The 23556-nt window shown below is 39.1% G+C and overlaps 3 protein-coding genes and 1 long non-coding RNA gene across 7 annotated transcripts; 3 read left to right on the top strand and 1 right to left on the bottom strand.

Moving 5' to 3' along the window:
• Positions 1 to 449: 449 nt before the first annotated feature.
• Positions 450 to 10864, top strand: LOC135255638 (troponin I, fast skeletal muscle-like). 3 transcript variants are annotated; one of them, XM_064337083.1, is made up of 9 exons: positions 450 to 541; positions 4517 to 4549; positions 5137 to 5173; positions 5543 to 5671; positions 6077 to 6166; positions 6622 to 6798; positions 7455 to 8555; positions 9389 to 9511; positions 10831 to 10864. In XM_064337083.1, exons 2-7 carry the CDS (start codon positions 4542 to 4544, stop codon positions 7539 to 7541), a joined length of 528 nt encoding a protein of 175 aa, XP_064193153.1. In that variant the 5' UTR covers positions 450 to 541; positions 4517 to 4541; the 3' UTR covers positions 7542 to 8555; positions 9389 to 9511; positions 10831 to 10864. The 3 variants fall into 3 exon arrangements, with proteins under 3 accessions (XP_064193153.1, XP_064193151.1, XP_064193152.1); XM_064337081.1 differs by lacking the exon at positions 450 to 541 and adding an exon at positions 2115 to 2204; XM_064337082.1 differs by lacking the exon at positions 450 to 541 and adding an exon at positions 2132 to 2200.
• Positions 2420 to 4551, bottom strand: LOC135255639 (uncharacterized). Its single transcript, XR_010330227.1, has 3 exons — positions 4265 to 4551; positions 3931 to 4014; positions 2420 to 3138 (listed from the first exon to the last, which is right to left on the bottom strand). It is a non-coding gene; the product is annotated as an uncharacterized LOC135255639 (long non-coding RNA).
• On the top strand, positions 9440 to 14216 carry LOC135255637 (troponin I, fast skeletal muscle-like). Its single transcript, XM_064337080.1, has 7 exons — positions 9440 to 9511; positions 10831 to 10863; positions 12039 to 12075; positions 12656 to 12784; positions 13038 to 13127; positions 13230 to 13406; positions 13822 to 14216. Exons 2-7 carry the CDS (start codon positions 10856 to 10858, stop codon positions 13906 to 13908), a joined length of 528 nt encoding a protein of 175 aa, XP_064193150.1. The 5' UTR covers positions 9440 to 9511; positions 10831 to 10855; the 3' UTR covers positions 13909 to 14216.
• A 954-nt stretch (positions 14217 to 15170) lies between these two features.
• On the top strand, positions 15171 to 19268 carry LOC135255636 (troponin I, fast skeletal muscle-like). Of its 2 annotated transcripts, none has more exons than XM_064337077.1 (7): positions 15171 to 15292; positions 17419 to 17454; positions 17691 to 17727; positions 18003 to 18131; positions 18342 to 18431; positions 18550 to 18726; positions 18819 to 19268. In XM_064337077.1, the coding sequence occupies exons 2-7, from the start codon at positions 17447 to 17449 to the stop codon at positions 18906 to 18908; spliced, it is 531 nt and encodes a 176-aa protein (XP_064193147.1). In that variant the 5' UTR covers positions 15171 to 15292; positions 17419 to 17446; the 3' UTR covers positions 18909 to 19268. The 2 variants fall into 2 exon arrangements, with proteins under 2 accessions (XP_064193147.1, XP_064193149.1); XM_064337079.1 differs by having other exon boundaries at positions 15228 to 15288.
• The last annotated feature ends 4288 nt before the right edge of the window (positions 19269 to 23556 follow it).

The following is a 23556-nucleotide window of genomic DNA, read 5'->3' as shown; positions in this document are numbered from 1 at the left end:
AATGTAATGACTAAAGCTTTAATTACTTACTAAATGCAAATAAAACTTAATTAGATTTTCATTGTGAAATTAAAATGAACATCCAGATCATAAGACCAACCAGGTTGTTAGATCTGCAGTTGATTCCAGACGGTTTCTTGTTTTATGAATAGTGTATAGGAAGTTGTATACTCCGCGATCAGACACACCTACACTCCATAAAATCAAACAAAAATCAAAATCAAGCACCAATCACAATAATTACACCTGGGTAAACCCTTTGTAAATGGTGCACTCCCACCTTTCAACTACCCAACTCCATCTTGACCCATTAAGCAATTACTCTGTTACTCTGAGACCAGCCAGCTCACATGTCAACCCATTGTAAATACTCAGTCCCCTGACATTACTGTACTCAAAGATGTACATTTCTCCCCCCTAAAGCTCCTGAGCACAACAGCCCTGAAGGAATGTAACTCAAGTCTTACTGGGCTCCAAGCATGGGGGCAACATGGATCTGAGGGCTACCCTGAAGCACGTGAAGAAGGAGGTCAAAGAGGAGGTGGGTGTAAAGAATATACAGACCTTTAAAGGATAACAAATAGGCCTGTCAATCTGTTACCTGGTGCAGCTGAATCTGTGGGTGTCAGTAAATACATATGAACAGTCTGTGAACACACCCTGAATTTCAAGCGTAATGTGTAGTTACTTTGTATTTACTAATTTCAGTAGTCAACAACTAGTGCTTATTTGACTGTGCTGGGTCTTTTTGCCTCAGTGCCAGCAAGGCTGTTTCATTGGTTGTTCATTTAGTAGTTTTTGCCTCTTAATTGACTCTCCCCTCTTACCGCAAATATTTGTAAAAGAAGAAAATGCTGAAGTTAAGAAGGCCTAACTTAATGTATGAGAGCTGGCTGTCTCATCCTAACAAGACATTATTTCCATATGCGTATGCACCCCCCTGTGGTATTGTATCCAGAGTGTGCCAGTGCCAACTGCAGCTGCCCGCTACGCAGAGTAGCATATTTAATTGGGCCACAGCGTTGGCATTCTGAATACACATGCTTTATGCTAACGCGCTAGTGTAAATCCTACGCTGGACCATGCAGAGACCTCTTGGGGGCAGGTGCTCAAAGTGAGAAAAGGGAACTCCAGCCTGGAGAAAAAACACCCCGCGACACCCTGTTATTGTACAAAAAATGTTATATATGTTATCAAAATGAATGATGGCAACTGTTATAATGCAAATATAGATTTTAAAAAAAAATCACATCAAAGAGGCATGTTGGGCACTTAGGGCAAAAGGTGCAGGTGCTTGGGCAGCTGCAGCAGCACCTCACCTCCACCCCTGCACATGCCTGATACTACAGATACTACTCTCTACTGCACTGGTACTAGTTGAATTAACTCAACACAACATGTGTTACCTGCCACATCATTGACTTGAAGAATTCTATCACCCTATATCTCCAGCCAGCCACAACATAATTGATAGAAATACTATAAGGTCATTACTGTAATACAAGCATTCATTTAATTTAGTCAGAACCATTTGTTTTAATCTTTTTCAAGTCATGTTTTCAAGAGCTGAAAATGTGAACACCATCCTAGACCACAAAGGCCTTGTCATGCATTTAAAAGGTCAGTAAGTGTACAGCATCTGTTGGAAATAAATAATAATAAATTATTATTATATAAATCATGTAATATTTATGTTATATTATTGTGAGGTCTCAATCTTGTCTTTTTTTTGCCAAGAAAATTCCCAACATTGTGAAGAGCCACTTTTCATGCTTTAGGATAAAATTCACTGAATTGCAGGATGTTTTACCAATAAAACAAAATTCAATCACAATGACATCTGCACCTCAACGACAAACCGATGCTAATTCGAAGCAATGATTTAAAGACTCCTTAATGAAGAGGTCATTGTCTTGTGTAACTCATCCTGCTTTCAGGCTTAAAGGTGTCTGCTAAATAAATAAGTAATAAAATAAGAATAACAGAGTTGAAGGAAGGGTTATTTATAATGGGAGGGGGCAGGGGGAGGTGGATAATGTTTCCGAGGCTCCTGACCCCATTGGTCAGAAGAGGAACCCAGTTCCTTAAACAGAGCCATAGAGTTTTGCTGAGCCATCACTGAATACCATTAAAATCTTCCTGGCATGTCAATGGCCTGTACCAGTCCCCGGGGTCGTCCTGCTTGTTGCTGTCGTCTGTGGTAGGTGAGAACTTTTCTGTTTTTCTGGCCCCGTCCCACCACCGCCTGTGTCCTGCTGTGACTCTTCAAACTTAGCCGGTGTGCTATAGCATCTCTGAGATTAATGGCTAACAGCCTGGCAGGTCTGTAGCAGCGATACGGGTACAGGCACAGGCACTGGTGTATGAGTATCTGATGTCAGTGCAGGTATATTTGCACCATATTTGTATTATGGTATATATTATAGCATGTTTATTCACTTGAGGTGAGGAACTGTTCTGAGTTCCGTGTGTGTCAGGGATCTGCCTGTGTGTGTTTGAGTGTGTACATCTTTGGAACATCTTTGTTTTATGTAGTGATAAAACAAAACAATTTTTAAAATTTAATATTAATTAACTATTACCATTACTAACTTCTCTTCTGTAAATTCAAGACAACTCTTTACGTCAAGACAATTTGTACTCAGATTTTTTGATTGCCATCAATCAAATCAAAACCAAAAACATATGATAGATACAAATGATAGCAATATACTGATACTGACTTGATCTATCATGAAATGAAGTTCAGAATTATTGTTAATGACCAAAAATATGAACCCATTTCTGTCTTTCATAATTAACATAACATATTGTAGTTTAAATAATCACAATAATGCTGTGTGAAATAAGTTATACATGTATAACTTATTTGATAAACAAAGTAAACAAAGTAATAATGAAACAGGTTGGTGGTGCATTCACAATATAATGTGTCATTCTGTAAGCTTTTCTCGTGAGATTCCCTGGGTGCCAGATGATCAGTTTCCTAATTTTTCTTTTATTTAATCCCATTTGCCTACCATTTTTACCTGAGTGTGATGATGGGCTTGCTTCCAAAATACCATGAAACAGGAGCTGCAGTAGCATTCATTGTGAGGCAGGTTGTGCTTAGATACCAGTGGAAAGCGAGATGGAGATCTGTACCAAAGGTCAAAGTTGAAGTCAAAATCACAGTAGACATTGCTTTGATGGTGTGATGTGCTGGAGCTGTTTATTGATATGGAATTACAGAGCATGACCACCAAACATTGATTGAGCAAAATATAATCTCTATATATGTAATTGTATATGTAAAATGCAATTCTGTTATTATGAATATTTATAGATTTTAAAAGATCTTGTTAATTGTTATTTGTATCATGCTGTACTGTTTGTGCAAATGTGTGGGCATACACCTTTTCAGTCCAACTGAAATCAATTAATTCACTGACTAATAATGAGTTTTGGATATTGAATGATAATAACTTAACTTAATGACGAGAACAGGCCATTCAGCCCAAAAAAGCTCGCCATTTTCCTACCACTAAAATGTATCTAATGCTTGCTTAACCTACAAACTATGTAGTATCCATCACCATATCAAGCCTGGTCTTGAAAATCCCCAGAGTTTCTGCCTCTACTACATGAGCTCTTGCAGGCAAGCTATTCCACATAGTGACTACTCTCTGTGTAAAAAAATACTTCCTAACATCTGTGCAGAATTTACCTCTTGCTCATTTCCATTTATGTCCACTCGTTCTACTAACAGAACTAAATCTGAAGAATCTCTTGTTGTTCACTTTGTTTATGCCTTCACTGAATTTAAAAGCCTCAGTCAAATCGCCTCTACTTTAAGTCTCCTTTTACTAAGCTCTTAAACTTATGTGTGATCATTTGTAAGCCTTGGGATATTGTCAACATTCTGTGTTCAAGAATAGCAGTTTCTCGTACTTCTCATATTTAATGGTGTATGGTGAGTGCAGCCCCCATCGCCTTGGCGACAGTGTTTCAGACATGTTCCCCAGCCTTGCATGCCTGCAAACAAGACAAGCCAGTCACAACAGCAACCCAAGATGACAGCTGCGCCTCCAGTGTGTCGCCCAAGTTTAGCGCTGTGTTTTCTTTCAGCAAAATATGTTGGGCTTCAGTCGAGACGTGGATAATGTGACCTCTCAGATTTGACAAATGGCCACTCTCCCAGTGCTACTATCATGCTTAGCTAATAACTTATCCAACAACAATAACCGTTAAAATGCAAAGGATAATTAATAAAAACTACTCTTACCTTACTGCTGTTCAAAAAAACTGAAAGTGTTCTTTCTTATGCAGAGAACATGTTGCTGCTATCTTGTAAATTTGCTCAGGCGATTGAATACCCTTAAAGCTGTGTTTTGTCCTTTTTTTTTCTTTAACTACTTATAAAGATGACAGTTTGAGAGTTTTCTCACTTCAGCAGCTCCTACAATGAAGCTGTGTGCCAAAAGATCTGACATGCTTGAATTAAATTAAACGGTCTCCTCCTGTTTTCTTTCCACAGAGAGTGAAACAAATAAAAAGCCAACATGTCTGAGTAAGTACTATACTCAGCTGCTCTGCTTGAAATTCTGAATCCCAGATTATGATACAAATTACTGCATGACTTTAAGAGGTGTTAAATAAAGAAGGGAAACTACAGTATTGCAATGAGTACTTTAGCGGCTTGTTAGCATGCAAAGTGATCATACAGTATTTCACTGTCTGTTCTTTGTCAAACAAGGAAAGCTTTTATGCAGACAGTACAGACACAGTAGTTTGCCACTTCCTAAATTACTTCAATGACTCCTTCTGATAGACCGTGTGGTCCAATTCCCCTAATTCGACTTAGACACTACATCGAAATGTGTTTGGTTTCGCTTGACGTTCGAAACCTAATAATTGGTCCAATGCTGCCCCCATGTGGACAGTCTACCTGGCCACCCCAACACAAGTCCGTCTTCCCTCCTAGAATTGGTACCGGAAAATAATTAAAGTTATTAATCTTGGAATAGACAGCTGAATGTATTATCCCTACTGAACAATTTCCCTTGGCACTACAAATACAGCACTCAGTCAGAATCTTCACGAACATGCACGTGATTGCTTTGCCAACACATTTTTTTCTTGTCCTTATCCAAACAGGAAAAAAATGACATCAAGTCGGAGGCATCATCTGAAGGTAAATAACTCCTGTCTCATACAGAGATGCTGTTCTTTTACAATTTTGCACACCTGCAGAGAGTCAGACCATGTTATCTCACTATTAAAGCACTACTGATCCTGGCTTCTGTGTGGCTCAGGTGTTAAAGCACTTAACACTGTTTCTGGGAACTGTATGACAGACATTGTTTTATTGAATTTGGGCTATAGTATTATCCTGTCCTGGCGCTGGAGTCAAAACAATGAATCTCTAACACGGTTGACCGAAAACCCACATAAACACAAAAATGTAAATTGAATTTTAAAAGTAAGTTCTTACAGGTTTATAAGGACATTGGTCTAGCTGGGTGGATCTGTTAATAACACACAGTCCTCCCTCTGTCTCCAGAGCTTAATGCTGGCGATTGCCAAAGACCTGCTGGAGGCTGAAGCAGCCGAGGCAGAGGAGGAGAGGAAGAGGTACATGGAGGAGAACTGCCCCGCCCTGTCCTTACCTGGCTCCACACAGGAACTGCAGGTATGACGCTGACCAAACTATAAAGGCTGCTTATCTTCCTGAGACCATCCTTTTCTACATTGACATAATACACATGCCTAGGATGAAAAAACACGTTGCAGTGAAAATTTCTGCAAAAATATTATTTATTTAACTTTTATTGAAGGTCTCTTGTAGTGTAAGTTTGAGCATGGCTCAAACTTGAGATTAAGACCAGAGACTCATGTCCCCTACAGAGGACAAGAATAGAATAGCTGGGTCTTAGGAGGATATATACCTGCTCTCAGAATTTTGCACCGCTACATTACACTAGACAGTCTCATTGGTTTCTGAGTCTGACTGAGGACCGTAGTAATGCAGAATATATGAGAAATATCCTCAATGTATGCAGTCACGCACTGGCTTATTTGGAAAGTATATCTTCAGGAACTCTGCAAAAAGCTCCATCAGAAGATCGATGCGGTCGATGAACAGAGATACGACATGGAGGGCAAAGTCAGCAAGTGTGACAAGGAGGTAGAGTCTGTCTCCCCCATCATCATCCTATCTATCACCTTCCCACCTGTTACCTACCCAACCATTACCTTCCCAACTGTCACCACCACCTTCCCAATCGTATCATTCCCAACCGTTACCTGCCCAACCATCCGCATCACTTTTCCATGCACTACCTTCCCAACCGTTACCTTCACAACTGTCACCATCACCTTCCCAACCATGTCTTTCCCAGCCCTTACCTGCCTAACCACCAGCTTCACCTTTCTGGACTTTACCTTCTCAACTGTTACCTTCCCAACTATTACCTGCCCAACCTTCACCGTCACCTTCCCGGCCGTTACTTTTCCATTTATTACCTTCCCAACAATCAACTTCTGTTATGTTCTCTTTACGTCTATTACCCTACACCATATGATATCCAATATGTGAAAATACAGGTACGTCACTGATATTTGCGCTCTGCTACTGTCCAGATTGAGGATCTAAAAATGAAAGTGCAGGACCTGAAGGGAAAGTTCAAGAAGCCTGCTCTGAGGAAAGTGCGCATGTCTGCCGATGCCATGCTGCAAGCTCTGCTGGGCTCCAAGCACAAGGTCAACATGGACCTGAGAGCCAACCTGAAACAGGTCAAGAAGGAGGTCAAAGAGGAGGTGGGTGTCCTTCCACACAGTGTGTAATTACACCCCCTGCATAGCCCAGGGCGATTACATGCATGCTATTTTAGCTGTAAAATGGCTGATCCCTCTGAAGATTATTATTTTGTTATTGTGACCTTTGCCGTGTTGCTTTAGCCAAACTGCAAAGTGTAAGTGGAATATGCAGCAATCACATATCAAGTGTCTTCATTCAATTAACCCAAAAAATGTGTTCCCATAATCATTTGCAGCTTTTTAATTGTGCTATCATGAGCCACTAATGTCTGTGCTTGATGTGCGAAGTGTTATCCTTTTTAGAAGATGGGTTTTTGGTGTGAGATGTTGCAAGGTTGCATGACACACACCACACACACACACCACGTTTGTGTGTGTGTGTTTGTATAATGCAGTCTTGGAACTTTTTGAAAAATGAAGACATTCACAAGATAAAGGACTCACATTTTTAAATGCTGAATCACTACTTCACATGCTCTTTCCTGACAGGAAAAGGATTCTGTTGAAGGATTAATACATTTTTTATGAAGGACCACTCATAGAAACTAGCAAAAATGGCTTGTGTAGTATTAACATTTAAAATAGTAGTCTAACTTGCTTAGAGTTTGTAAAAAAAAATGTAATCACTTGTGACCTCCTCTTCTCTGCTCTGACAGGAAAAGGACGCTGGTGACTGGCGTAAGAACATCGAGGATAAGGCCGGCATGGGCGGCAGGAAGAAAATGTTTGAATCAGATGCCTAAATTAGCTTCCTTTGCTGGGCTATTGGTTGCTGGATTGTTTTGGATTGTTGGAATTTTTGGATTCCTGCTGGCCAGATGTCCCTCAATTTTAGCTTTATTTATTTCCTGTGGCTTATACAGTTGAGTAGCACAAAAGGCAGATGTATGTAACCAGTGAGATTTTGCAAATCTATACTTTTCCTCTCCAATAGATTCAGGTCAGACATTTTTACCAGAACTATTTGGTGGGGAAAGTAAATTTTGTATTTCGCTGAGAATTACTACTAAATAAACAACCGTAAGACAACCTGCAGTTTTATGGCTTAATTTTTCTTACATTCCTTGTTACTGATGTTTTCAGTATACAGTTTCAGATCTCGGATGAATGGTCAAAATCTCATAGACAGAAAACCTGGCCAGGAAATCATTTGACCTGGTCATCACTCTCCTGGTGGGCTGTTGTGATATTAATAGGAGCTCCAGCTAAGATCCCTGTACAATACATGTGATAGCAAAAGTCTCTTTCTACTCAACACTCCTGCCAAGGTTGAGAGGGGCCAGTGGTCATTCACATTCACAGGTAAACACTAAGGCCTTTCCAGAAGAAAACATGGAAACATGGAGTAAATGTCCATAATCCATAATCCAACCAGCAGATGACCAATGTTGCTTATGACAAAAAATAAAAAATGGAGGTAATTGATGGTTGAAAGATTGTACGTTTCGCATTTTTTAATTGCGATAGTTAATAATATAATGGGTTATAATGGTTGCGTAGTGGAATTACTTTTTCAGCACCCAAATGAATTTTTGCTTGAATACTTCAAAACTTCATGCAATTTTCAGTATTTTACCACAGGGTGGCGATAACGAGCTATCCACTTCGGGATGGGTTCTGAATACTGAAGGTGTTTAACAGGAAAAATCTGCACACACATCGTCTTATTTACTACTTTATCTTTCTAAAATAGGACGATTTGCTTCAACTGTAAACTTGGTGGATTTCAGCGATGGTTACTCTCCTCAGCTTTTGAGGTAAGCAACACTTTATGACTTCAGAAATGAAAACTGGAGAATGAAATGAGACTTGCATTTGTTTGGTCTAACTGTCAATGCAAAAATGATTATCTGTGAAATGGGAAGGAGAGGGTGCACTTCATTACAGGAGAGGACTTCTGACACACACACATGGCCAGGTAGGCAAGAACGATCATTTGCAGAAGGGTATTGCATAAGCTATTATGGGAATCTTGTTGCCTTTGTTTATTTGGCTAATTGAGTCACTGTAGAAGAGACTAAGGCCAGCCTAAATGTAATTTTAAAGATATGTCTTTGTAAAATATAGTACATGTTGTTTTGAGGTGGTGCTGCGTTTCTCCTCATTTGTTCTTTTTCAGATAATGGAATTTTTTTAATACGTGTTTTATTAGTTTCTTATGTATTTATTTTATGTAGTAAATTTTTCTACAATTACAGACAGAAAAATAAATACATCCAACCCTCCAGCACCACTGTTGCCCTCAAACATGCAAAAAAAAAGATTCATCTAAAAAAAATGGCTTCCAACAATTCATATACCCAAAAACCACACACCACTTAAAATAAAATCATGAATTATAAGCTTCTTCAAGAAAATCCAAGTCCCCAAATTAGTCTCTCCACCCCACCCCACCTCACCTTAATACATTAATCAGTAAACAATATTAATTTCCGTGATGAAAAATATGGTTTCTGAGTTAGTGTCTTTGAAGATACCTTGGGGGAATTATTCATTGTCTTAAAGGGTTATTTATAATTGAGGACCTGGGAAGAAATGGTTATTTCAGGCATTTCGGTGACCTTTGAACTGTTGAGTTTCTTCCTTAAAGAGAGGGCGTCCTGGGCCACAACAGAAGGCCTGCAGTCATATATACACCTTGGCTGTTCAGCTGTCCTCGTCTAACCCGTCCAGCCCTCGTCCAGGCCTGCACACTCCTGTCTTCCTCCTGCTGGTGAGAACCTTTTTGTTTCATTCTACCTGCTTTACTGTGTGCTGATGAACTGTCTCTCTGCTGCCAATTCCACACTTATTCTATGCACACACTTATCTCAAGTGCTGCGATGCCAAAGTTGAGTCAGACTCATCCGTCTTTTAAAGTAACTGTTGATGTTCTTATTCAGCTGTTCCTTTATTCACAAAGATGACTTATTCATCCCCCTGCTCTTCTGTGTACTTTGTGTGACAAAATAAAAAGCTGAATCGCAAGAACTTTGATATGTTTAAATGAAAAATTATACAGCACATCGATAAATGATGCAAAACGTTGGAAAAGCTGTCATGGTAAAGAAATACAGAGGAGCCCAAACATTTGATTCCATGCAATGGATTGTTCATGCAATGTGTCAATGCTGTAAACAGTCATTGGCAACTTGAAAACACCCTGTTTGAGTTCAGAGCAAACAAGATTTTTTCAGTGGTTGGACAGCCTGATTATTATGTTTATTATAAATCATTTGGCTTTCATTCATTGGCTTTTTGTGTGATCATACAGGAGAATTTTAGAACATTTTACACGAACAGGAGATGTATAGATATGTTCTGAAGTAACACTGTGGCAGTAATTGCTAAAAAAAATTGGTATGGTACACTTTGAAGTATGTGGAGATTGAGAATCTTATAGAGTATTATGTTCCTTTGTAGTTTGTAAATCTAAGAATAATATAATTCTTGATGATACACGATTACATGTGTCTAATATTAGTGTTGCCAATTCACATTTAAGTCTGGTTTGTTAAATGCCATTTGGAATATTTCTGTATTTAAATGATTTTAATTGTAAGGGTCCATTTGCTTTTTAAATTTTTTTATTTGTATTTCTTTAAAGAAAACTGACCGTACATTTCTGTTATGGACAAATGAGTGACGACACTGCATGTATTTATTAGAATGAGAAGCTCCTATCATTATCAGCTGAATCTCCTGTAGGAGAAAGGCCTGTTGAAATGTGTAATTCTGGAGATTTTGGGCTGTTGCATCGACTCAGAGAAAAATGTGCACTGCTGGAGTGAAGCGGGACAGCTGGGGCCTCCCATTCATCCCTAAATATAGACGCACCTCTTGTTTTGGGGATTGTATTTCCTCTGACGATGCAAATTGCTACCGTCTATTCTGCCCTGCAAAAACAAAAGCCAGTCCTAAATATTTAAATAGTATTCTGTAGTGTAATTGCTTTCATTTTTAGGTCAGATCTTTTGCACTGGGACACACAGCTTCTTATAGATGCATATAAATTAACTTATGACAATGTTTTTTTTTCTTCTTTTTTTGCAGGGTGTGAAACAAACAGCCTGACAAGATGTCTGAGTGAGTGTCAATCTGTCTCAAAATAATATGTAATAACAATATTAACAATTATCATGTAATTTAAACACCATCTGTCACTTTCAAAGCTCAGCTGATTTCTCAGCTGAAATTACCTTGCTGTCATAGTTTTCCCCTGTAATCCACAATCAGACTGGAAGTGAATCTATTATTGAAACTTATACTTTTGTTTGAATGGAGTTTCTTTATTTTATATAACCTTTTATTTAATTGGGGTTCCCAATTACAATAAAAAGGAGGCACTGCTCAAGGTACAGTAGCAACATGTCTGGCAAGCAAGCAAAAACAATCTGTCTGACAATACTTCACAAACATTAAATATCACAAAATATGGTACAATAAATAAATAAGAAGCAAATGAGTGCTTGCATACTATCAGTTTTTGCTGTGATCTTAAATTAAACAAATCTGTTATATGACCATTTATAGCAGGCTAAATTAATATTTAATACGGCAGAGTGACTATTGTCATCTAAAAGAATCACCCAAATAACACCCTCTGAGTGCCAGCTTTTCATCTCCCATCAACTCAGCTCCCAACCACAGGTTAGCTTAGACAAATCACAGTCACTGCACATTCCGTGCTCCAGTTTCAACCCCATTTAGAATTTGGTTCATTCTTCCCAATCTTTAAGAGGAGGACCATAAACCACCCGTAGGCAAACATGTGTGACACTGTGCTGGGGTTGGTCACTTTCAAAACCCCAAAAATACCCCCTGACCCACCTGCCCCCTGTTAAATCAAGCCGCCCAAACTTTGAGCTATTTCTGTCCGGCAGGCTAGTTCATTAATTCAGCTCATCTTTATGTCTGACCTTTCATTTTCCTCTTTAGTTTGCCATTTTTTATTGGGCAACACGGCAATAATGGCCAGTTTTTTTATTTAAGAAATCAAACTGAGTAAAATAAAGAATGTTTACTTCAGCACATTCAAAATGTGAAAAGGAAACTACAAAAACCTGAAGGTGCTGCATTCTCCTAGGATTGGAATTTGAGATACCTATTATATGGTGTTCAAATGTAGCCTGGTTCTGATATCAGGGTTGCCTTACTGAAGCGGCAGCTTAATTTGAGTAGTTTTTCTGTGAGTGCCATTTCCATTCTTCATAAATGGAATGAATTGTATTACATGTAATGGTTTCCTTGTCTTTCAACAGGAAAAAGATGACAAACAGTCGAAAGCATCATCTGAAGGTAGGGATTCCTGAGTTCAAATCCAGCTCTGCCACTTCCTCTTCTCATTCTCACATGGGCTTACTCTGCTGTCTTACTTAATTACAAACATTGTGTGTGTGTGTGTGTGTGTGTGTGAGTTTGTGTCTGTCTATTTATGCATGTAGGTGTGTTTGTGCGTGTGTGTGTGTGTGTGTGTGCTATTATGGGTTGTCGTCCCTTCCAGCATCCCATAAAATGTTCTTCAAAATTGTTCTTTACTTGACTTGTTCACGACTTTTCCCCTCACCTATTTTTAATATCAGCAGTGTATATTACGTTATTGCATAAATATCATTATCTTTATATTTTTTTGATATCCATTTTTTTTTTCAAAAAGGAACAAAGTAAAAAAAAAATATTTTTGTAGAATAGATTTAATAGCCTGGGATACATTTATGAAAACATATTCCAGTATAAAAAATGCTTTTTATTGAAATATTATTTCAGACAGTTTTCAGGCTGGTGCCCTTTTTTTGGTAGTTCATGTTTTTTTGCATGGAAACAGTTTTGTGTCTGTCTGGTGGAGTGACATCATGCACGTGTTTGCCTGTTTTTGCAGAGCCTGATGCTCTCGATCGCGGCGAGCATGCTGGAGGCGGAAGCAGCCGAGACAGAGCAGGAGAGGGATAGGTACATGGAGGAGAACTGCCCCTCCCTGTCCTTACCTGGATCCACGCAGGAACTGCAGGTGCTGTACCGTCCCAACCAATCAGCATGCCCGTATTCATTCCAGAGGGTCCACAAACCTTACACATCCGATCCTCATTTCTTAACTGTGAGATTAAACTTGGACTTAATAAAAATTTTGTAAAGTGTCAATGTGTATGTTATGTATCATCACATTGCCATGAAGTATGTACAGGTGATATAGCTGGAAATGAGTAATAGACTACAATTGAAATGCATGTCACTGAATTTTTTTTCTGAATGTCTCTCGGCAGGATCTGTGCAAGAAGCTTCACCAGAAAATTGATGCTGTTGATGAGGAGAGATATGACATACACGCCAAAGTTTCTAAGTGCAATAAGGAGGTAGAGTCCTTCTGATCTAGGCTTCCCACTTCCCTTTCCTGTCTGTTGAAGAAAGTCTCTCTGAGTCACTGACTCTCTTGTATGAATCACATCTCTGCCCAGATTGATGACCTGAAAATAAAAGTCATTGACCTGAAGGGAAAGTTCAAGAAGCCCGCTCTGAAGAAAGTGCGCATGTCTGCCGATGCCATGCTGCAAGCTCTGCTGGGCTCCAAGCACAAGGTCAACATGGACCTGAGGGCCAACCTGAAACAGGTCAAGAAGGAGGTCAAAGAGGAGGTGGGTGCACTTCTGGAGAGTATTAGTACAATACAGGGCAGCTTCTGTAAGAACTGCCGGTTAATATTCCACATATTTTCCTTTCCTGGTGTGTATTTACATGAAATAGGCACTGGTGGTGTGTGTCACTTGGTATGTCATGGTAGTGGCTCTTGCTGCATCAGTGATAACATAACAGATCTTATGCCAATTTGCGGTCATTGACATGGTATTGATTTATGAGTAATTCTGTCCTGTTTATGAAGGTTTTATGAAGCATCTTTTAAGGATTAATACATTTTTTATGAAGGACCACTCATAGAAACTAGCAAAAATGGCTTGTGTAGTATTAACATTTAAAATAGTAGTCTAACTTGCTTAGAGTTTGTAAAAAAAAATGTAATCACTTGTGACCTCCTCTTCTCTGCTCTGACAGGAAAAGGACGCTGGTGACTGGCGTAAGAACATCGAGGATAAGGCCGGCATGGACGGCAGGAAGAAGATATTTGAGACAGAGGCTTAAATGAGTCTTCTTTGCTGAGTTATAGTTTGTTTTGCTTTAGGTCTTTTGCTCCTCCTCTGGGACTGTGTTTCACTTTCTCTCTCTCTCTCTCTCTCTCTGTTTTTATGATTACTCTGTTTTGTTTTTACACATGCTCATATTTGTATTGAGGTACAGTGTAGTGGGACAACCTAAAGTGTCTTTGTTTAACTTCCTTTTGCCCCTTTAGCACCCTGGAGCCACAGATTTACAGTCACATCACAATTACTTAAAAGAGAACTGCTGCTAAATCAGCTGTAGCTAATAAATATTTTGATGGAACCTCCAAAGTTCTGATGTGATTGTTGCACGCTTACCTGATCATGCACACTATTGCTGCTCACAAGGCATCCACACCTGCAGACGGAGATAACAATTTCACATATTAGGAAAATATGTTAACACTTATTTACTTTCGTTGATGAATGTTTCTGTGACATTACTAATGAACAAGTATATGGTTTATATGGTATATATATTGAATTCTCACTTGAAAATGAATAGACACATGCAGTGAGTATATGTGATAATGAATTACTACTGCAATAGTGCCCAATGAGGATAAGGTGGTTATGACAAATGTGCAGATTAAAACTGAAGACTGAGACTTCTAAGGCACTAGGAACATGGTGATGACTGAAAATACTACTGTGCTACCTTAAAGACAGTTCTTTCTCTGAAAAAAAGGACATTTGTTATTTTATTTGTTAAAATGGAAAGATCTGTGCAACCGTTTGTGAGCCGACTTATTCGGCTGTGCTTTGCCATCAGCTGTGAACATGATCCATTGTTTTGATACCCAAGATGTGTTTGTGCCACTCCAGGCCACATAGTAGTGCTAATCCTCTCTTCAACCCCAGACTTTTTCTTTTTTTTTTTTTTACTATTTACTCTTTAAAAACTTTTTTAAATTAATTCAAAAATGTATTTAATATAAGTGAGGTATTAACTCCTCTATATGTTGTATAGTCACACCATAATTTTCAGTTGAAAATATTTTTCAGATATTATAGAAGTTCAAACAATTATTTTAGATGACCTTAAACATAACCAAGGTATTAAAACAATGACTTCGTCATACTGACTTGTTCCAGAGACAAAAGGATAATTTTTCAGCAAAAATTAAATTAGAGCCCACCAACTTGCCGTGAGGCAAAGAGTCATTCTGGAAGGGCGAAGAGGGTATTTTAGGACAGTGCCGGCCCATTGGCCAGGACTGAATTGCACTCCATTTAGAGAACGGCAGTCTTTTTGCTGAGTCAGTAAAGAATGCAGTATAAACTCCCAGAGAATTCCACCTGCCCCTGGCATTTCCTCCTTCCTGTCTCCTCGCCCAATCTGCCCTGATCTCTGTCTTCTCCCGTAGGTGAGCCCTTCTCTGTTCCATTCAGCATGTCCTGTCTGACTGTCATGCTGCCTGGGGTGTAGCATCACAGGGAAATTTGGATGAAAGGTTTCTCTCTGGCCAGGGTTTCTATATAAAACAAATCATCTGCACTGAAACGCAACAGCGGCAACTTGTGGCTGTGAACAAAGATGCTTTGATTGCAGTCAACACATACCTACACACACACACACATACATGTGCACGCGCACCTACCCCCACACACACACGCACACACAGTAATTGTTATGAATTTGGGGCTTGTTAAAAGAATTTATCATGGCATCATATAGTATTGAGGTCAAACCCCTATCCGAAGAAGTGAATGCAGTTTGGCCAGCAATGTGAGATGCATGGATGTGTGAATTATAGCCTATGAGTTAAGGTTCTCGCTAATCTTTCTACCATTTCAGACTTGGAAAATATTTTTCCATGGTTTTACTGGACATATGCAATGACAATAAGGATGAAAATGATAAGAACCATAACCATAATAATCGCAATAACTGCAAAGTGTGTGAAAGCTCAGTTTAATATCTTACTTATGGAAACAATGCAGATGTCTTGTTTTGCTGTTGTGATGATTTAAAAAAATATACATTTTTTATGTTCACTGTGTCTTAGCAATATTGTCCATCGGTGTTTCAAAGTTCATTACGCCTAGGATTTTTTTAAAAAGCTAATCAGCCATAACAATGCAAATTATTAATGAAATATATTTTCTTTAATGAAATGTGGTCATGATGAAAAAAGGAAGAAACTTGAGATGCACCCTTTCATTGTGAGGAGCTAATTGTCTTATTGGAGAAAACAATTGTATCTGATGTCCATGCCTTTAGAGAAAGAGAGAGAAAAAAACCACTTATAAATGCAATGGATATTGCTTGGCTGTTTTATTACTGCTTGTGGGTAGCCAATCAAATTATGTTATGTATTCTCTAATGATCAAAGTAGGATGTTTGAGGAAAGAATAAATTTGTTTTGCTTTTTAAGTAATCCAAGTGGTTGCTTTAACACTGACAGTAACATTGAAGTTGATTTCCATTTTACATGGATGAATAGTGAACAGTGTGGATAATATATCAACGATCTTCAGCTGTTGTAATTTAAAATACTACGAGTGTGCTGGGGCATCTCTTTCTTAGGCTAAACATAGGAGCGGTCATGCTTGTATGCAGTTGTCCCAATATCCCCCAGAAGGGCGTGAAACATGCAATACCCAATGTCAAACATTCGTGATATATTCAATACTATATTGTACAGCCCTACAGCTGTAAAATTCCATCCATCTTCACAAAGAGGGCTTGTCATTTTTGGGATTTAAACTTTTCCTGTAGAAATAAATAAATAAAATATGCTCTTTATTGTTTTTTTGCTTTGCAAGATCCTTTTATTTGGTACATATTGCTGTTCAGAATTATGAAAATTATTCTGTACATCCACAAAATCACAAGAGGTCTGCCTTCAGCCTCTTTTGGATAACATGTTCTCTACTCTGCCCCCTAGTGGTTTAATGAGCTCCCCAGTACAGTCGGGACAGTCACTGTCTGTCTGTTTGACAATGGCAACATTGGAACGTTAAGGGATAGCTGCTAGATTTTTAAATGGCCTTTGTGAAAGTGTCTGAGGGGTAAGGATTAATTTATGGTGCACAAGATTGTAACGACTACATGCACTCAATATTTGAATTAACACTTAAACGTATATATAGAACACCAAATATAGAGTACAGTTTTGGCCAAGGAACCTAAGATTAAATTTATGACTCAGATCTAACCCCATTCAATGATGTTATGTCATAATTCAGGATGGGCAGCTGTCATGTTTTCAGGTATTAATGACATCCCAGAGAAAGTGCCACTGAAGAAGAGTGACACAGCATGACAGCTGGGTTCCCACACCCTGCCTAAATTTAGAAAAGTTGTTTTTAGTCGTATTCACCGCACCGTCATTCTCTCTGTTATTCAATAATGCAGGATATTCTAGCAAATTCTGGCCAAAAACATTAATATGATTTCAGCATGAGAAAATACATGTGTGAAAATACTGTAAAAATTACATGGAAATGTCTTAAACTTTTAATAACATAATCTGATTTTCTTTCATAGGGTTTTAAGGAAATCCAAGAAGGCCAAGATGTCAGAGTAAGTATGCAGTTGCACACATTTAAAATTCATGAGTAAGAGAAGACAGATATGTCTTTTTTGTGTTTAAGGTTTTTTTTCAATTGTTCATTAAATTATTCACTTGGACCACCTGTGGCTTCTCTGGAGTCATAATACTAGCTTAGCTTTGGCACTAGGTGGTGAAAAGTAAACCCCACCAAATCTCAGTGCCAGTCACATTTCATTGCATATTAAATTTTACCTCCTCTCTACAGGAAAAAGTTGTCAACGAGCCGTAGGCACCATCTGAAGGTAAACAGCCCACTCTGATTTTACAAAAAAAAAAAAAACGTTTATAGGCATGAAAGTGTTAGATAGCATATGTTTCTGTTCAAAGAGGTGTGCTTCTGAGTAGCTCAAAGGCACGTGTGCTTGTAATCGTATTTTTGAAAACATTCCCAGGAGAGGAATCTGAAAACAGAAAGATGTTCCTGTAATGATGCATACTATTTGAGAAACACTGAACAAGGACTGTATGCTTGTTTAGTCTCTGAACAATAACATATGCTCTGACCTCTCTTTTCCAGAGCTTGATGCTCTCGATTGCAAAGGGCCTACTGGAAGATGAGAAGAAACAGAGAGCAGAGGAAAGGGCTCAGTACATGGAAGACAACTGCCCCCCACTGGAACTGCCTTCATCTGTGCAGGAATTGCAGGTGTGAAGCTGTCCAATCAGCACATCTGTATTCAATTACACACAGCCCTACCCAAGCATGCCCAAGTCACAACTGTACGTGAGGACAATGTATCTTAAAAAGCATAATGTATACTTACAATGCAATGTATAACATGGTAAGGAAATAATAAAACCATGTACTTCCACCTTTGTTTTTTTTTACTGATATATCCTGCTTACCTACCCACAGGAACTGTGCAAGAAACTTCACAAGAGTATTGATGTAGTTGATGAGGAGAGATATGACATTGAAACAAAAGTCAACAAATCTATCAAGGAGGTACAGCCCTTCTGATTTATTGCCATCCATTTCTATCCCCTCTGTTCAACCTATGTGTCGAAGAAATGTGAGAGCAGGCCTCACTGATTCTCTTGAATTTATCACTCTCTCTGCCCAGATTGATGATCTGAAGATTAAAGTCGTTGACTTGCAAGGCAAGTTCAAGAAGCCAGCTCTGAAGAAAGTGCGCATGTCTGCCGATGCCATGCTGCAAGCTCTGCTGGGCTCCAAACACAAGGTCAACATGGACCTGAGGAACAACCTGAAACAGGTCAAGAAGGAGGTCAAAGAGGAGGTGGGTGCACTTCTGGCCTCAGAGCAACAATATTATAAATAAATAAATAAATAAATAAATTATTGTATAACATCTCCACTTTGACATTACAGGAAAAGGAGTCTGTTGGTGACTGGCGTAAGAACATCGAGGATAAGGCCGGCATGGGCGGCAGGAAGAAGATATTCGAGACAGAGGCTTAAATTAGCCTCCATTCCTGGGCTACTGTTTATTTCATTGAACTTATTGAAATAGAAGCACTGTGCTCTCCACTGAGTCTGTTTTATGATGGATGTTTATGAAAAACGCACAATAATATTTATTTTGGCTCTCCACTTGTCTTAATTATTTGATGGTTTAGACAGCAGTTTAGAGATAAAGCCTAAAGCAGACAGCAGTCAATGTGTTCCCTGTTACTAATCCACTGTTACTACCCCTATAGCCTAATAATCACAGCTTTTGCACTTGCCCATAGTTTCTGGAGACAGTTAAAAATATACCTTGCTGCAAATATTTTCAGGTTCATTGCACCTTGTTACATGTACATAAAATATCTGAACACATTTTCCTCTTCTCTCTCTTACTGTATGTGCTGCCTGCCAGCTGTACCTGTTTTTTTATTATATAATTTCCTCTTATGCAACAGCAGGCCAAATTGTGTGCTATGATAATGCATCAAAGACACAGAGATCTTAGGCAACTACTTAGTTTGGGTCTTGGAGCAGACATACCAGTAAGTCGAAGTGCAGGTTGGTGTGTTTGATGTGAGGATATGCCTGCTTGCTTCTTAACCTCAATGACAGCACTTATGTATCACAGCCTAATTAATTAGGTTAATAAAATAATACATAATTTAATAAAAAAATTAAATGAAGGCCAAATAATTAGGCCTGCACAATGCATACCATAGACTGGACTCACATTCTGGCCAAAGAGCAGCAAACACCATTGTGCCAATGGGTCCTGTTCAGGAAGCATAAAGAAATCTGTATTTAGCCCCCACATATTTTTCTGTTTCTCTATCCCACTCAACTGCCATGGAAACATGATAGGAGAGATGCATCTTTCATTCTGGACAACCAGTTCCCCATTTAGCTGCTAGGGGGCCTCTAATACACAAAGGAGCCCGACCAACTACAGCCCACTCGTGCCCCTGGTAGGATGAAACTTACTATGGCCCACCACTGCTGTCTCACAGACATAGCTAGCAATCTGGATGCAGCCCAGATTCAAAGCTGGAATAGCACTGTCCGGCCGGCACTCGTAGTAGATGCCTTTACACATGTGATATGTCCCAGTGAGCACAAGCCAGAATCTCGACATCTACCGGGGGGGAAATCTAACCTGAGAGACTAGCTTAACCCCGATATACCTCTGGTTTTACCCAGATATAGCCTGGCTATGTTACTGTACATCCTAGCTGGTGAGAACATTTTCACTTTTCATCCCTATGGTGCTGGGTTTTCACCTGAATGCCTAGGTGTCATTTCACCCAGTTTCACCATAAAAATGTTCACTGGGTTAACACACATTTGATTATATAACCAGGTATTCATAGCTTCAGGCCTCCATTGATATTTTGATTCTGTTACTCTTGTTCTTGGAGGATTTTGATCTTTGGTAAAACTGATATTCTGTGGGTAATGCCTGACCTATAAGTATCAGTGATGATCTTGGGGGATTATTTGATTTAAAAAGTAATTTTCAGTAATTACATATTTACATGAATAGTTCATGGTACAAGCAATCTGGTCACCCTCAGCCTGCAGCACCAGCATGCTGAAAACTGAGCAGTATGTGTGAGTGGACCTGGCAGAATTAGGCCTTTACAAATATTTCTGACAGTTGATAATGTAGGGTATTAGCTTCATAGCTTTATAGTTTTATAAAGCTGATTTATGCGTTGCTCATTATTTAACTAGTTCTCCATGCCTGATCCCCTTTAATAGGAACATGTTAGTGTTTGTTTTGCAATGTAAACACATATAATTATTCAACCAAAATGTGACTAAAATCCTGAGGCAACAGACAGTGTTGACCCATGAATGAGCAGGCATCATGTAAATCTGAGGGATTTGCCATAGCCGGGATTCAATTTACATCCATTCTTAACATTATGTTGAAGTGTTTCATCCCAATTCTGCTTAGTGAGCTCAGAAATGTACAAACCTTGACAACAAAAAAAAAAAAAAACCAAGTCAATCCAACAGCTGACAGCAGAGCTCAGGCTGTAGAATGTAAGCGAGCGACAGCTGGCTACAAGCTTTCTGGGGACGTGTGCACTTGTGTGTCCTCCTGAACTGACAAAGAACGCAGTGATGGGGTGGGCTCATTTTACCACTTTAAGTATGGAGGGTATTTGTAAGTTCAGCACTAAAATTATTTTATGTGAGTTTCACTAAGGTGACAATATTTTATTTGATGAAAAAACGGAATCACATGCTAATGGAAGAGCCTAATTTAAATTGGCATGTCCTTAAATCGTGCAAAGAATAAATCTACGTCAAATAGCCACTACCAACTCTGTACCAACATGTAATGTGGCTCCCCATCTCTAACACTGATTACAGTTGGCTGATTAATCTCTAATGGACACTAATATAAGAACATGCTTCAGTTTGAGTGCCAACAGCATAAGAATTAACTTCACCAGATTGTTCGTCTGTTGGCAATATACATTAATATCAGTTTCCTGAACTTTCAAAATGCCCGCTGATTATTGCATGATAACTGGTAAGGTAATGTTACGATTAGGGGCCGCACTCACTTAAATACCAATAGGCCTCAAGAAACTACTTACGTAAAAATCTAATTTTGCCAATGAGAGTCTCTAAAAGACTGGATTATATTGTAAGTGGCAATAAAGATCCCCCGTCAAGCACTTTGTGGATGAAAAGTCACTGGTAACTGTCTGGCTATATCTAACATGTACATACTGTACCACACACACACACACACACACGGACATAATTATATAAAGAGATGAATGAATCATCAGATACGTGCGAAACAAGTTCACAGTAATGAGCTTAATTGCACTTTTCTGTTGAAGTTAGCTGTCAGTGGGAGCGGAGCCATTGACATTCCATATATGGTGATGGGGGACCCTGGTTCCAGCAGCCTGCCCCCCTGGACCCGTGATACACACGTCTGTCTCTCTCGAGTTACACCAAGGAGCTCATGTGCAAGCCAGCAAGGAGGCTTGCACACTATTTATATCCACCAACCCTATATTTCATAGTGCAAGAAGGTCCCTGCGCTATTTTTGGAGTGACCAATTCACCACTGTTTCAACGAGGCGACATGCACTTTAACCTAACTGTGATTCAGTCATCATTTGTCTTTGCTTTTGACTCACAAATACATGCTGGTTTTTCTTGTTTTCTTCAAAAACACTTTGGTGAGTTCAGCAATCACCAAAATCTACTCGCCAAACTGTTTTGTGAAGAAAAAGCAAATGAACACTTTTGTTTTATCATGAGCCAAATTTAAGGACAGATGTTGAATGAATTGACTGTAACATTAGGGGTGGACCAATAGTATCTGGATCTAAGGATGTCAATATTAGCTGGGCCTATCCCCTCGCTCGGATTCCATGTTACATATGCTGTTCAGTTCGATGCCAAGTTAAATATAGCCAGGTGATGGCAGGCATGACCCACTTGACCCGATGTCAGTCTCAGTAACCAAGCTGACTCCCACACAAAGGTCAGAGCTCTCTCCTAAGGTAGGCCACATCTCTCAGGAAACAAATCAAAGAACGCAGAGGCTCCATGGCAACAAGGTTTCAAATTCTAATTCCCTGGCTGACTTCAGCATAGTGCAGTGAGTGAAAATGGGCTGGATTCAGTCGATATTTAACAGAAATTTAGATTCACGATTAAATACAAGGGCTTGTGTTCTTTTGCTCTTTTCCTCATTCTTTCCTGGCAAGTTCAGCCCTCACCTAATGATAACAGATTTCATTACCATGTGGTAAGAAGAACAGGATTGTAGGCAATGAAGACCAACATGTTCAAAAGGGAAACATCTAGGGTCACGATCTTACCTACTGTCTAGGGGATGTGTAGCACTGACGGAAACCCAATCCTTATTAGCCAAAAGTTACTATAATCAACATCAATTATTAAAAATAATGCTTATGTTTCTGTTGCACAATGCCAAAAAAGCAGAAAACATGGATAAAATACACAACGTTTACAAACAATTTAAAAATGAACAAACTTGGCATAAACTTTTCTACAGTGGGTGTGGACAAGTTCAGGTCTGTTTCTGAGGTAGTGCTCTCAAAATGCCTGTTATACTCTGCAACTTCTCAACTTTGTCAGTAGGGGGAGTGTTTGCACAAGACTCTGCCCACAGAGAGAACCTCTATCTATGTGTTTCTGTATTGCTTTCATTCAAGTGTTGGCACCCTGTAAGCTTGCTACTATGAAATGTACGATTGATGCTGCCATTGAATTTTTACAAGTATACCCTGGAACTATTCTAGTTTTATTAGGGATTCCCTATGCCTGTGTGTGCCCATGTAATAATTTAAATGTTCTGCTTGTTGAAGCTAGATTGAGTAAAATATAAGAACAGAAGGCTATAATGTATAATGCTGTCATCATTTTGCACAAAGGTCTCATTGAAATTTTGCTATTATTGTAATGCTGCCTATATTCTACTTTAGTCTGAAGATTTGTTTGCCATTTCACCCAGGCTCCTGTGAACAGGATATTTTACTGCCTCCTGCTCTTCATCGGCAGCTCAGCTGTCCATTACTGGCCATGATGAGCCTCTCATTAGGGACTGACAGACAAAGAAGCGCCCCAATGCCCCGGAGATTTCCCCCAGAGTCCTAGAGAG

The sequence above is a fragment of the Anguilla rostrata genome, chromosome 5 (assembly GCF_018555375.3).
Source record: "Anguilla rostrata isolate EN2019 chromosome 5, ASM1855537v3, whole genome shotgun sequence".
Lineage (NCBI taxonomy): Eukaryota > Metazoa > Chordata > Actinopteri > Anguilliformes > Anguillidae > Anguilla > Anguilla rostrata.
This window is presented reverse-complemented; position numbering and strand designations above follow the sequence as displayed.

Excerpts from the sequence above, each read along its gene's own strand:
- LOC135255637 (XM_064337080.1), top strand. Across the intron at positions 13,128-13,229 it reads TTTCTAAGTGCAATAAGGAG|ATTGATGACCTGAAAATAAA; the intron begins GTAGAGTCCTTC and ends ATCTCTGCCCAG. Across the intron at positions 13,407-13,821 it reads AGAAGGAGGTCAAAGAGGAG|GAAAAGGACGCTGGTGACTG; the intron begins GTGGGTGCACTT and ends CTGCTCTGACAG.
- LOC135255636 (XM_064337077.1), top strand. Across the intron at positions 18,132-18,341 it reads CATCTGTGCAGGAATTGCAG|GAACTGTGCAAGAAACTTCA; the intron begins GTGTGAAGCTGT and ends ACCTACCCACAG. Across the intron at positions 18,727-18,818 it reads AGAAGGAGGTCAAAGAGGAG|GAAAAGGAGTCTGTTGGTGA; the intron begins GTGGGTGCACTT and ends TTGACATTACAG.
- LOC135255638 (XM_064337083.1), top strand. Across the intron at positions 5,672-6,076 it reads GCTCCACACAGGAACTGCAG|GAACTCTGCAAAAAGCTCCA; the intron begins GTATGACGCTGA and ends GTATATCTTCAG. Across the intron at positions 6,799-7,454 it reads AGAAGGAGGTCAAAGAGGAG|GAAAAGGACGCTGGTGACTG; the intron begins GTGGGTGTCCTT and ends CTGCTCTGACAG.